The 15,425-nt window shown below is 40.2% G+C and overlaps 1 protein-coding gene across 3 annotated transcripts in view; it reads right to left on the bottom strand.

Moving 5' to 3' along the window:
• The window catches only part of mllt3 (myeloid/lymphoid or mixed-lineage leukemia; translocated to, 3), a 159,584-nt gene that overhangs the window by 18,181 nt on the left and 125,978 nt on the right, over positions 1-15,425 (bottom strand). For 2 of the 3 annotated variants that reach the window (XM_012963056.3, XM_012963053.3), the window contains exons 7-8: positions 4,363-4,441; positions 730-877 (exon numbers count right to left, since the gene is read on the bottom strand). In XM_012963056.3, the coding sequence (XP_012818510.1) occupies positions 730-877; positions 4,363-4,441 (227 nt within the window). 3 annotated transcript variants of the gene reach the window in all.

A 15,425-nucleotide genomic window follows, 5' to 3' on the forward strand; every position in this document is an offset into this window, starting at 1 on the left:
TACACAGAGAAAACCCACGTAGCATTAAACAAGGATATCTTGTTTATGGCTCTACAGCCATTAGATGTTACCTAAGTTACTCTTATGGTCCAGAGCTCTTAATACTAACTAGAATCAAACTAAAACATAGGTAAAAGGACATAAAAATAGTGCAGTTCCTTATAGGAAACAAACCTTTTATCCTTCTCAAATTTATATTTTAATGGGTGTTTTTTTAATAAGCAAACACTGCTGTCTCTATAATTACATGTATATATAACAACCCTTTACTTATTTATTGGTGGTTATTAAACCTTTTTATTTGCAAAAACTACAATAAAAAGCCATTCCTGTAGTTTAGCCATTAGTAGTAGGAAGTAATTTGAGAAAGTCAAAGATTGGAGCTGGTAGAGAGATCAGTAATAGCTACCTGGATGGTATATTATGCAACAAATGTGTTGGCTCATAGAAAAGCTCAAGTAAAATGCATATATCTGGTATATGATTTTTTGCTAACTCAATTGCCATTGCTTGTGGTGTCTTTGGGGCCTATAGCTGGCAGGTGCAATAAATAAATTGTGAAATTCAAGTGGATTTTTGCTTACTTAGGTATCTCTATAAAATGAGTTATTTTATTGAGTTTACCTTACTAAAACAGAAAGACCTTTTATGATTTCAAACATGAGAGATGCTGTATTACTCTCTTGCCATATAACATCTGCTAAAAAAACACAATTATTTTCTATATACCTGCGAGCTCGGCTCCCTCCATGCATGTAGATTGTTCTCTCGCCCTCTGAGTCATTGTCCTCAGCATCATCTGATTCATCTTCATTGTCATCAGAATGTAAGTCTTTTACGATCGACCGCAGGGAGCCTGGGCAGGACACAAAGAAACCTAGGCAAATTAACACACTGGACAGCAAAAAGATGCCTGCCTTATGGCTCTCTGTAGTAGTAGTTTGGAGGCTGGGGATCTTTCAGAAATATTTCTTTCCCTGCAATTTGAAGCACTGTACCTAAAACCAGAGTACCAGGAGAAAACCCTGGGCAAAGATACAAAATCCTTGCACACAGTACCTAGGCTGGAACTTATTGTTTGCCTTCCTCTTGTGAATTTTACATCTTTCAAATGGGATCACTTACCCCAGCAGCCAAAAACTATTGTTCCGTGAGGCTACAATGTTATAATTTTATCACTTATCTTTCTATTTAAGCTTCTCTGTTCATATTCATGTCAAACCATGTCAAAGACTTCAAACAAGTCTAGTTGCTAGGTTAAATTAGACCCTAGTTGCTGAAATTTCTAAATTAACTAAAGAGCTGCTGAGCAAAAGACTAAATAATAAAAAATGAAGACCAATTGCAAATTGTCTCAGACTAGCATTCTCTACATTGTACTAAAAGTTAGTTAAAGGTGAACGACCACTTTAAGCTTCCAATTCGGGCCCTTTAGATCGGCCTACTCAACCAATATCTGGACAAAAGTTGCGCGGATGTTGATCAGACAGGTTTGATCTACCGTCAGACCATGTATGTTGTTGTGAACAGCCTAATAAAACCCACCTTAAGTGGGCATACCAGGGAAAGATCTGCTTATTTGGAGAGCCTATAATATATGGTCTTCTCATTTCTTCCCTACCATTTCTACACATTAGGCATTAAAGGCAGATGGAAAATGCACAATGCTGTAGTCACATCTAATAAAGAAACAAGTGGTGTGTAAGAATATTTCTGTACAGGCACTGTTCCGTGCAGATGTAAGGGAAAAATTAACAGTGACATACAGCAAAGCAGCACACTTTGTTAAGGTTAAGTTTGATGCTGCAGATAAAAAAGGCTCCAGACAACAAATCAAATTGATTGCAGGCTTTTCTGTAGCAGGGAGCTTTTGTTTGCCTGTTTTTGATCTATTTAGGTTTTAGAGTTCCCCTTTGAGTTCAAGGTCAAATTTTGGTCAAGTAAGCTTTTTCTAAGCCTAAACGTGAAATGTACAGCAATGCCATATCACAAGCAATAGCACCTACTCTATAACGCATTAAACAAAAGCAGCACTAGCACTTTGCATAAACAAGATTATTCATCCATTTTTAAGTGTACTTTTTTAAAGTGTAACTGTACAGAATTAGTTTGCCCATAGGCTTCCTGTATGTGGTATAAATATCATTACGTAAGTACATATGGTTTGTTCTATTTTTTCTGTGATTTTTAGAACATTTCAGTATATTCTCAAAATGAAATTTCTAAAAAAAAAAATTAAAATGCCTGGGGTTTAGCAATAGTGGCCTCATCAGATATAGAATACATTTTTGTGGTAGCCAGAGAATAAACAAGTACAATGAACCACAGTGGTCCTAATACCTTGTCTTGAGTTTTTCAAGGCAGCATTTTACCTCAATGCAAAATCATTGACAGAATGTATTAGCAACATATGACATAAGATTATAATCTTTGACACAATGAATTCTTCAAAAAATACAGCAAAAACCTAAGCTGCTCTTTAAAGGGTCTTTAAATTAAAATTTTAACAAATTAAATTGAACAAATAGACATTTAAATTGCATCTTTAAATTAACTTTTAGTATGATGTAGATATTGATATTCTGCGACAAGTTGCAACTGACCTTCATTTTTTATTTTTTTAGTTCTAAAGGTGGTTACACACGTGGCGATTTGCGATCTTTGATGGTCACACAAAAGATCATTAAATCCGCCACTAACGTTCAGGGCTGCAACAGCAGATAAGGATGTAGAAACAATAGGATTTCTACCTCCTTCTGCTGATTCAGCCCTGACGGCAGACTTTGCTTGGGCGCCTTCTATGGCGCCCGATCAAAATCTTTTAACCTAGCCGATCGGCAAGTCGACTGATATCAGCAGCCTCCTGCGATATCGGTCGACTTGCCGACTTGCCATACACGCACCGAATATCATACGAAACGAGGTTTCATACGATATTATCGGCGCGTGTATGGCCAGCTTTAGCTTTTTGTTCAGCAGCTATCTAGTTTGGTATTTCAGCAGCTATCTGGTTGATTGGGTGAAATTTACCCTAGCAACCAGGCAGTTACTTGCAGTGTCGGACTGGGACTTCAGGGGATCACCAGAAACCTTAGATCTTAGGCCCACTTTCCTAACTGTTTTTCTTCCTTTCCTCGCCCAACCTATTTATTCTCCTAGCCTCTTTTATTTACATGCTAGCATCTATTCTCCCATCTATTTCTCCTCTTAGTTCCCATTCAGAAATAGGGACTGACCATGAAACAGGCCAAATGGTCAGGAGCGTGAGGGCCCACTAACTTCTGGGCCCACTGGGAGTTTTGCTGGTATCCTGGTGGGCCAGTCCGACACTAGTTACTTGAATGAGAGACTGGAAAATGAATAGGCAAAGGACTGGATAGGAAGATAAATGATAAAAAGTAACAATAACAATACATTTTAGCCAGAATTTTTTGTCTGCCAGGGTCAGTGACCTCTATCTGAAAGCTAGAAAGGGGAAGAAAAAGAAGGCAAATAATTAAAAACTATACAAAATAAATAATGAAGACCACTTGCAAATTTGCTAGGAATGGAACATTCTATAACATACTAAAAGCTAACATAAAATGTTAACCATCCCTTTAAAATAAGTTTAAGTCATAATAGCAGAAAATTTGCTAGAGTTTCTAAGTTTTATTCTGCAGGGCTAAACTCCTTGGATACCTCTACCCCAATACACTGTGGTCAAAAAACAGACCCAAGTGGTTGCCAACCATGCAAGCTCATCAGAAGCAATCTTTAGAGCTCATTTATGACATGGAAGGCAGGGTGCAAAGTGCAAAAATCTGGCACAATACACGTTTTTTTGCACTGTTTTCCTGTTTTTCCAGTTTTGCATGTTTGCCCAAATGAATTTCTGGATTTCCCTGTGCCCCATTCCTCTGTGCTTTCACTGCAGCTTTGAGATGTGGGTCACTGGCCCCAGCATCCAAAAATATATTGCTCTGTGATGCTACAATTTTAATCTCATTGATATATTTGTATTACTTATCTTTCTTTTCCAAGTTTTGGTCTCCAGTGCGGGATATTATTCAGTTAGAGAGGGTACAGAGAAGGCTAACTAAGCTGGTAAAGGGTATGGAAAGTCTCAGTTGTGAAGAAAGACTGGCCAATTTAGGGTTGTTTACCCTGGATTAGAGAGGCTTTAGAAGGGGTGTTTTGCCTCCCTCTGGATCAACTAACAGTTACACAGGTTATATATATAGGCATTAAGGTTGAACTTGATAGACGTGTGTCTTTTTTCAACCTTACTATGTTACTAACTATATTACTATGTAAATACATAACGCAGTAGCCTTTGATTTTGATTAAGACATAGCCTCATCTCTCTCTGTGGTTAAATACCTTGTCTGTGGTTATGAGGTGGGGGGGCCAAACTGGAACTGGAGCTGGAACTGGAACTTGCGGGGCTCGGTTGACCTGACTGTAAAGTGAGAAAAAACAAAGTTAATAGTGTACTAATATCTTGTCTTTTCAAAACATTTGACATTTCAAGTATCTTGTGCTTAACAGTCCTTAGTCCCTGGGAGGCACTGTAAACCTATGATTTAATGAAAACACTGACAGGATCCCCTTCCTGGCTTGGGATTTTTTATGCCAGCTGAATACATGGAGTGGACTTTCAACAATAATTTGGGTTTTTTAAAATATTGATGCTTTTCAAAAAACCTAGTCTACATTTTGATGTATAGTGCAACAAGCAGTGGTTTGCAAACATCTGAATAATGTGCTGCCTATGCAGTTTCTCTGCTCCGAGATATAAGAGCTTATGATAATTCAGTTAAATAATGAAGACTTCAACAATTTAAATGAAGACTGCACTACAGTATTGGAAGGAAATTAATACAGCACATAAATAATAGCATTTGGTAGAATGAATAATTTTTTGGAGACATTTTGGTAGACACCTGAAAAATGTAACATAACTTAATAAGTTTTTTTCATTTTTCTTAAATGCTGGATATATGGACACATACATGCATCTTCACGGCAACGTGGCCCTTTCTCTAGTAAGACACTTACTCCTTAAAGATCTTGACAGACAGTGAACCCAATTGAGTTTATGGCAGACTAATGGTTCTTTGGGGCAATTTAAATGGGTAGTTCAGCTTATGGGCAAGTTCATATGAAACGTAAATCTGCTTCTCTCAGCCCTGCATTTTTTTGCCAGGCTGCCTGTGCAGTCACACGTAGTGGAGCTGAGGTGGAGCTGAGGTCCACAGGCATTTTTGGACAGACCTTTGCTCCGCCACGTGTGGCTGCACTGAAGTGTAGTGTGTAGTCTTCAGTGCAGGCACAGGGGCAGTGTAGGAAAGCTGATCCGCTTCTCTGACATATCTATATTTTGTAGCATATTGTAATGTCACCCACTGAGACCTACAGCACTTATATTTGCCTATTTGTGTCTGTAAGTTACCCTCCCATATAGACTGTAAGCTCTACGGGGCAGGGACCTCCATCCTCTTGTGTCTTTGACTCTTATCTTTTTATTTTAAAGATTTTATTTTGCATATTTTATATAACAAACAATTCAACGAGAGAAAAACAAAGTAGAGAAGAAAGGAAGAAAGAGAAAAGGGGGGGGGGAGGGGATGGTGAGGCTAAGGTAGCAGTTCTAGTTGTACAGGGTTACTAGTTATCCATGTTCACCAACTTTATAGGTCCAGCCACGTGCCCCATGCAGCGTTACATTTCTCCAGGCACCCCCTTGCTAGATAAGTCAGTTTCTGACTGGGAAGGGAATCATCCACCAATTTCCGCCAAAATTGGAAAGGAGGAGGAGCTAGTGACTTCCAATGCATTAGAATTGATTTCTGCAGATAGCAGAGTCTAGAGTAGGAGCAGAGTTGCCGGTCACCGGTTAGTCCTAGCAAACAGTCCTAGCGTATGTTTGGGAGGGCAAGCTTCTCAGTAAGGAACTGTAGAACTTTGCCCCAGAATCTCTGTATCACTGGGCAGGACCAAAAAACATGAAATAGAGTACCTACGTCACTTCTGCACTTGGGACATTGGTCAGAGACATTTTCATAGATTTTGGCCAGGCGGTGGGGGGTTAGGTACGCTCTATTTAAAAATTTTATCTGAATATATCTGTCCCTCATACTGATTGATATTTCTGTCACTTGTTTAAGGGCATCTGACCACATCTCGTCGTCAAGCGCGGGAATATCCCTCTGCCATTTGATTTTGGCTTTCTGTAAAGGGGAAGGGCCTGAGGCAGACAGTATGGTGTAAAACCAAGAGAGGGGTTTGGACAGGTCCTGTCTGTGGAGATAGGACTCCATGGTTGTCTGGGCTACCCTTAAAGGCCTCACACGGAATTGGATGTTAAAGGCATGGCGTAGCTGCAGGAATCTAAAGTGCATGTTTGGAGGGGGTGCACCTCTTGTCTCAGTATGTCATATGTCTTACATTCACCCCCAGTGACAATGTCCCCTAAAGTTTCAATACCTAGCTGTGCCCATCTTGCAATGTCTGGGAAAGCGGGAAAGCGTGGAAGTGTGGGAGCTTTTTATTACCCCAAAGTGGGGTCCGTGGCGACCAAGTCTCAAGAGCACAATGAGCCAGCTTCTGTGATTTCTGGAAGGCCTGTACCACTGTGGCCATGGGGGTGTGTGGTGGCATAGAAAGGGGAGGTTCCACGATAGGGGAGCTTTGATAGGGCCTCGTACGAACCCAATGTTGCAGCCTCCAGGACCACTGCTGGATTATTAATGTTGGGGACGATCCACCAGTGGGCAAAAACTAACTGGGCAACTAAGAAGAAGAGATTGAGATTTGGTAAAGCCAGGCCTCCTCCAGAGGAAGGTGCCTGCAGTATTTTAATATTGAGGCATGGATGGTCTCCTGCCCAGAGGAATTCTCTAATTATTTTGCCTACTCCACTGAACCATTTCACGTGGGAGTTGTGTAGGGCATATAAAAACTTAGGGAGAAAAATCATTTTAAAAATATTAACTCTGCCAGGGAGGGAGAGAGGCAGGTCTTGCCATACGGATTTTTTGTTGGTTAAAGCCTGCACCACCGGGTTTAGATTTAATTGTTCATACATATTTAGGTCCTTATGTACAGTAATACCAAGATATTTGAATGAGGTCACAACTTGGGAGTTGTGATATGGGGTCAGGGGTACCTGGAGGTAGGGGGTCTATAGGAAATATAATTGACTTGGAGTGGTTAATTCTAAGTCCAGAATACTGACCAAATTCAGAGACCACTGCCAGGAGGTTTGCCAAAGCTTGATGTGGGTTTGCCAAATAAAGCAACATGTCGTCTGCATATAGTGATATTTTTTCTGTAATATTTCCTATGCATAAGCCCTCAATTGCCTCATGTGCCCTTATACGCACAGCTAGGGGTTCAATGGCCAGGGCAAACAACATTGGGGAGAGAGGACACCCCTGGCGAGTACCTCTCTCCAGAGGTATGTCCTCTGTGAGCCTGCCGTTGACTAGAATCTTAGCTCGTGGGTGGGCATACAACAGCTGTATCCAGTTTCTGTATCTAGGACCAAAGCCATATCGATTCAGTACTACCAAAAGGTATTGCCACTGGACGGTGTTGAAGGCTTTGGCTGTATCCAATGGCACTACAATTCTATTCCCAGTGTTACAGGTGCACTTAAAATCCTGTGGTCCAGAGTTCTACTCCAGTGTTTGTTTAATTCCCAGGATGACGAATGAAAACTAGTGTACCCAGCCACCAGTTTGGGAATCCCTCTTTAGTGGATTGCACAATATCCCCGAGGGAACGGTCAGGGAAAACAGTCAGTGGCACTACTGCAAGGACCAAGGAGAATCACAGCGATGCAAAATTCAAAGCAGGTATCCTTTCAATTCCTATGCATTAACGCTGCTCTCTCTGCGGACTCCGGGGATTGCGGGGCCTTTGTTCGAGCCATTCCAGTGCCTGCTCTGGCTGTTCAAAAAAGTGAGCTCTGTCTCCTTCCATTACTTTAAGCTTAGCAGGGTATAGCATTGCATATTCCAAGCCGAGACCTCTGAGCTTGAGCTTGACTCCCATGTAAGAGCTACGCTCTTTCTGCACTGTAGACGAGTAATCCGGGTAGAGGGATATTCTGGTGCCTGCATATTGTAGGTCCCCCTTCCTTCTAGCCTCTCTCAGGGCGGCATCTCTGTCTCTATAGTTGAGGAGCTTGATCAAAAATGCCCTTGGTGGAGCACCAGGAGGGAGAGGTCTTAGAGGTACTCGATGTGCCCGTTCCACCACAAACTGTGAAGAGAATATATCTTGGCCAAGTAACTCTTTTTCCACAAATAGTTCAGGTTGACTGCCTTCGGATCTTTTAGGGAGTCCCAACACTCTGATATTTGAGCGGCGCTGCCGGTTATCCAGGTCATCCATGCGGTCCATCACTGTTTGGAGCTGCAGTTTAACCTGGATTAGTTCTTGGGGTAGGTTGGCAGTACGGTCTTTCAACCCCCCCCCCCACTCTAGTGGGCCCGTTCTCTCCCGTATATTTTGAATATCCTGCTTAAAATGATACTGACACCAGAAATAAAACTGTTTTTTACATCTTTTATAACATTATCCTTGCATGAGCTTTATAATTTTGCCATTAACGTATTTCCTGAGGCTTTTACATTTCCTATCTGATCCCCCATGTTTCTCTATGAGGCGGCGGCCATATTTGTGCAGCACTAGGCCGTTAGCATTAGACGCTATAGCTGACAGGATGAGAAGGGACAGTCAGGTTGGCAAAACACTCTGGTTTAGGAACTTCAAGTAACAATTACTCACAAAAGCAGCCCTATCAGTGAAAAATGATCAACATGACCTATAGGTAACTTTTTATGTAGATTCATATTTTAAAAAGTAGTTTTTTCGTGACAGTATCACTTTAATTAAAGAAAGATCAATTTTCAGCTCCTCAATTTTAGAAGTGAAAGTTGAGGTTAAACTGGTTTGACATTGCAAGATGGCTGACATAAGATCTGCAGGGGTTGGTGCTGAGGGAGGGTCTGCAGTCTGTGGCTTCTCAGGGGCTGCAGAGAGTGGGGGATATACACTTGGGGTGGGAGGTGAGGGTGAAACTGTCTCTTGACTGTTGCTGCGAGCATATTGCTCCAGTCTTGAAGCTGCATCTGTTCTGTTTGACTCTTATCTTATTGCAACAGGATCTTATATTTGTGTTTATTGTAATACTCTGTATTTATTGTAATACTTTGTATTTATCTATTAATACTCCGTTTGTATTAATGTATTCTACTGTACAGCGCTGCGTACATAAGCAGCGCTTTATAAATAAAGATATACATACATACATACATATACATACATACATTGTGTGACCTCATCCTTAAGTTAACTTTTACTTTGTTATAGAATGCATAATTCCTAGCAACTTTGCAACCGGTCTTCATTATTTATTTTTGATAGTTTTAAATGATTTGCCTTCGTTTTTTTACCACTTTTCAGCTTTCAGATGGGGGTCACTGACCCCGGCGGCTCTTGGAGGCTACAATTTTATTGTTATTATTACTTTTTGTTACTTATGTCCATATTCAGTCCTTTACCTTTTCATATTCAAGTTTTGTACTTATATAACTGCCTGATTGCAAGGATAAATAAGACCCAAGCAATCAGACCAGCTGCTGAAATACCAAATAGGATTGCTGCTAAACAGTAAGCTAAATAACAAAAACAAAAAAAACACAAAAAATAAAAAAATGAAGACCAACTGCAAATTCTCAGAATATCAATATCTACATCACACTAAAAGTTAATGCAAAGGTAAACCACCTGTTTAAGGGTTACTTATTTATAAATGGTAAAGACTTGTAATAGAAAGGCACTACACATCCATGTCAAATTGTCAGAATGTAATTGACTGCTTTTATGCCATTCTGCTATTTGGGGGTGATAGTATTTAGTACTGCTTATGTGAGCTATTCACATTAAGGGTATTTGACCCTGTTTAGTTCCATGGGAGACTCTGTGGGAGATTCTAAACTTAGCATACTGTATATTTAAAAATCGTGCCATAAAGCAATATCGTTTCTATTGGCTGTCAGAAAGAAAATAGAAATAGCTAAGGAAAAAGTCTCTCTACTACCAAGCACAAAAATAATGTATAATTTTAAAGGAATAAAGTAAATCTGGCGACAGCATTTATAAGTCTCTTCTTGAAAGGACTGTATATATTTATAGACATCTTTGAGGTGGGTTGAGGTGATTCTTCCCCAGCTGAAAGATACCGGCTGAGAATCTCCAACAAGTACAATTTTGAGAATTAAATACAACTGTCCAAAACACAAAACTAGAATGCCTCATTAGCATGTGTACATGTGGGTCATTAGCTGTCCTGCAACTGGATTGGGCTGCACTTTTGTGTCCCTGTTAGATCAGTGTAATAAAGCCATTCCCAGATGACACCAACATATCCAGTGTGGCCAGATTTACCAGTGCCAAAGAAAAGGCTGCTCTCTCACTTAACCAATTAAAAACAGCAGCTGGGTTTCACATATCTCAAGTCGTGCAAAGGCATGAAAACATTCAGAAATGTCCTTACGAAGGATGGAAGATACTCTTTCACACAAGACAGATGGCATCCCTAGTTGGCTTGTCAAACAGAACAAACTTCCTTAATACAATGAATGACTAAATGGACAGGTTTTCAGTCAAGGAGACTGCATTTCAATGCACCTCACTGGTAATTGTTACCCACCATTAACACCGTGAAAGGTTCTTTCAATTAATGTGCAAAGTCCCAGACTTAAATGAAAACAGACTAGGTAGATCAATTTATTAAAGGATAACTAAAGCTTGGCTAAAGAAGCAGGCTAGAAAATTGTACATTATGTTTTGGGCTTCTGTACCAGCCCAAGGCAACCATAGCCCTTTAGCAGGGAAGATCTCTGCCTCTGAAGATGCCCCAGTTGCTCCCCATTTTCTTTCCTGCTGATTCACTGCACATGCTCTGTGCGGCTGCCAGTATAAGGCTAATTAGTAATTCATACAGATAATTACTAAACGGCAGCTCAGAAACCAATGCAATTAGCATCAGAAATGAATAATCATCCCTTTAGTATCAACTTAATTTTCTGCTTAGCTTGGCAACAGCTGCTTCAGAGCCACAGTGAGCATGTGAGAGTCATTGACACTTCTAACAGATTCCAATATGGTGACCCCCTGTGACAAATTTAAAGGCCTGGACCATTCTTACTATAGAGATGCTGAACCTTTAGGCTGGTTCACTAAGTTCAGTACATAAGTTCATTTTTTAGGGTTTAGTTCTCCTTTATACTGAGGTAAGTGTAGGAACAGTACAGTTGTTGCTGCTTTAGAACACCAGAATGGAGTATGTCTGATCTTTGACAGATCATTCACAAGCTGAATCTTGGCAAAGGCTAGAAAAACATAGCATTGGATAAATAAAAGCCATATACAGGGTTGGGATCCCTTATCCAGAAAGTTCCAAATTATTCTCTGTAATAATAAACAGTACCTTGTACTTGATTCTAACTAAGATATAATTAATCCTTATTGGAGCCAAAACAATCCTATTGGGTTTATTCAATATTTAAATAATTTTTAGCAGACTTAAGTTATGAAGATCCAAATTACAGAAAGAATTTTTATAGATTTTTCCTTTCAGATAACACGGAACAAGAAGTATACGGAAAGATCTCTTATCCGGAAAACCCCAGGTCCCGAGCATTCTGGATAACAGGTCCCATACCCTGTATTACTCTAATTTATTTACAAAGTGCCAACAAACAATGTGCATTGACTTATGGCACTACAAATATAAAGCCAAGACTCCAAAAGGCTGTGCAATGCAAGTATCAGATACAAAGGACTGTCTTGCACACCCATAAACCGCTGCAGGTGTCATCTTATCAGCCTATCTCGGGAATATTTTTATTAGGATTACTGTGTCAGTAAATCAGGCAGGGAAGAGAGAGAGAGAGAGGGGCTGCAAGTAATGTGGAAGCAGTGCAAATCTTTGTGCTTAGTTGCATCTTTGTGCACATAGCTTCCATAAGCCTAACAGTTGCTTCTCCCTGTAAATCAATCTATTGTTGGCGTTCAAAATGAGCAGGCAGATTTATAGCCTTCCACCAACTTTTCTCACAATCTGCATACTTTGTCTTTAATTCACGAGGGCATTTAAAAAAGTCACAAGCATTTTTTACCCTACAGAAACAGTGGGACTAATATGAGAACTGATTTTAAAATTAACCTAAGATTTTGCACAGCAACAACTTTTCATGGTTCACCAGTTTCTCGTTGGTTTTATTTTTCTGATTTTGATAATTTTTCTTTTTTAACACCATGGGTCTCCTATTTATACTGATGTTTTAAAAGAGTTTTCCTAAAATGGCATACTCTGAACCACCCACTTGCTGATCAAAATCAGATCTGGTACCCCTAGGCATCTGCCATTAACCCTTTCTGACTAGCCGCCCCGTAAAATACAGTCAATGCCAGATATAGTGCCTCCCACCATTTGTATTAATGTTGACAGTGTGTCTAAATGACCGTGTGTGGCCATCTGGTTTAGGAACAAGTGGATTTCTCTGGAAGATTAAAATGCTTACAGTGTAAGAGCTGCTCTGTGCAGTTGTTTCATACAATAGTACCATATTTACTTTACTATAAAGCAAAATTACCAAACCTGTTAATCAAATTTAGTTATGAGAAGGGGTACTTGATTTATTTATAGACAGCAATTGGCAAAATGAGTCGACAATTGGTATGCCCAACCTGGAGTGCTACAGCACCTGCTGAACTGTAACTCTCATAAGCTCACAGACAACTGAAGGCTTTCATGGGAATGCTAGGAGTTGCTGTTTAAAAAAACAAACAAAAAAAACAAATACAAAAAAAAAACAACCTGAGGGCTGCAGTTCAACATCTGAGATTTATGTAATTTTCTTCTTTTCTCTGTCAATTGAGGTTCTGCAGAACTACATTTATTTAAGAACACCCTCCACCATTTTTCCTAAAAGAGGCTATTACCAGACAAAGTTATGTTATTTGAGGATTACCATTGCTGCTAAGAGAAAAAACTATTTGATTTTGAATGTATACATAAGCTACCTAATCTGGTTGCCCTCTGGCACAAAACCACAGAGCAGTTCATATAATGAAAAACCTTGTAATGTTAAATCGTCTTAGTTTGAAAAAAACCCTTCATTTAATGGATATAGGTAAAAGCAAACAATAATGTATTAATATGTTATAAGGGCTCTGGCACACAAGGAGATTTGTCGCCTGCGTTTTTTCCCCCTGACGCTTTGGCGACAAGTCGCCACAACAATACCCACGAAGAGATTTCATGCGAGTTGAGCTCCAGGCGATCTGCTACCCATGGTACACTCAACAGTTAACCCCCCCTCATGTTTACTCAAGTCGCTCAGAAAAGGGTCTGTGTGCGATTTGAAACAGCAGGCGATTTGAAGTAGCCTCGTATGTTTTGACGCTGGCGATTTCCATTGATTTAGCATTGGCGTCTTGTCGCTCGTCTTGTCTCCAAATCGCTCTTTTAAAAATCGCCGGTGACAAATCGCCTCGTGTGCCAGAGCCCTAAGGGTGAAGACACATGAAGCTACTTAGTAGCAGCTACTTATCACTAACTTATCTACTAAACGCCAGAAAATACCCTGCCATAGACAATACTAAGAAATTGCCTCTGCTAAAACACACACAGAGACAATTATCAGTGAAGATTAGCAGTCTATTTTAGTAGCCGTGACAATTAGCTGCTACTAGTAGCTCTGTGTGTCTTTAGGGCTCTGGCACACGGGGAGATTAGCCGCGGGCGACTAATCTCCCCGTGTGCCAGACCCCTTACCCTAAGGGCTCTGGCACACGAGTACTCCCCCTGTACCAGAGCCCTAAAGAGTAAATAGCCTGCAACAAGCATTGGGTCATGATATTAGCCTCTAAACTAACTGTTTAAAACAAAGAGCATAGGCATACCTAATGTTTACATTTCAAATGTAAGCAGGTATAGGAAGCATGCAATCCTACTATTTTCATCTTTAATATCGGAGCATCTAGGCACAACGTGGTGAGGAACACCATCCCACATGTGCAAAACAGGTGTTTTAACTATGTTAAACCAGATGCATGGATAAATCCCCTCTTGCACAAGGACACTCCATCTCTCAGTTTACTGCTTACAGTTTAGAAAGAGATAAACTACCTCTGTTAGATTGGGACTGCTTACCTTAACCAATGTAGACTCTGATATTGTATGACAATTTGCAATTTAGTTAGGGGAATTTTTGAGTTTCATTCAAGCTCCTGTCTAGATCTTTGGTTACTTTGGTTAGTGGTACCCTAGCAACATTTAACACCTTAAATTCCAAAATAAAAGGCAGTAGACAAACGTACATAGCATCGAAATGAAGACCAATTGCAAACTATCTTAGAAAACCAGTATCTGAATTCATACTTAATTAAATAAATAGGTTAATTTCGAGGTATACTGTTCCTTTAACCCCACATTTAGCATATACAATACCCAGGCCTAACCCATTTTAAAAAATGTCTATAAAAACTGTTGGGGCCAACGGTGACTGCAGATATTACTATTATACTATTTTATATAATAGCTTGACAAAAAAGGACATAACTATGGCTGTCATGACTGTTATAATCACAATTTATATCTGCAAGTCATGTACACAGTCAGGCTAAAGAAAACTTAGGGCTCTGGCACACGGGGAGATTAGTCGCCCGCGACAAAGATTAGTCGCCCACGGCGACTAATCTCCCTGAACTACCATCCCACCGGCGAAAATGTAAGTCGCCGGTGGGATGGCACACGCTGCGCAGGCGATTTCGGCAAATCGCCAAAAATGCCTCGCGAGGCAACTTCAGCGATTTGCCGAAATCGCCTGCGCAGTGTGTGCCATCCCACCGGCGGGCGACTAATCTCCCCGTGTGCCAGAGCCCTAAGATAAAAACTAATAACTTTCACTAGAGACAGTCTAACTTTTTCAGCATAGCAAAAGGACTGCTTAGGTACTAAGGGCCATGGCTTACAGGGCTTTTTGTTGCCCTTGTGAAAGTAGTAAAACATTTAGTATGTCAGTAAAATAGTGTAATTGCACAAAGATACTTGATAATAGTGTAATTGCATAATTAAATGCTTTACAATGGAAGGATATTATCAGCTATGTTGTTGTCCACAATTTTACAAGCAGTGTACATACACCCAGATACATATCCTACCAAAATACAGCTAGTACATATATACATATCCTGCAAAGACCAGTTAGTGCAGGACCCTACACTGCCTCCTGGCAGGCACCAAAAGTCCCTTAAGAATCCATGTGACTTCTACCTATCCTCCTAGTAGGCATCAAATGCCCCTAAACGTGGCCATACACTATAAGATCTGGTTGTTTGGTGAGGCCACCAATCTTATTGGC

Source organism: Xenopus tropicalis, chromosome 1, assembly GCF_000004195.4.
Source record: "Xenopus tropicalis strain Nigerian chromosome 1, UCB_Xtro_10.0, whole genome shotgun sequence".
NCBI lineage: Eukaryota > Metazoa > Chordata > Amphibia > Anura > Pipidae > Xenopus > Xenopus tropicalis.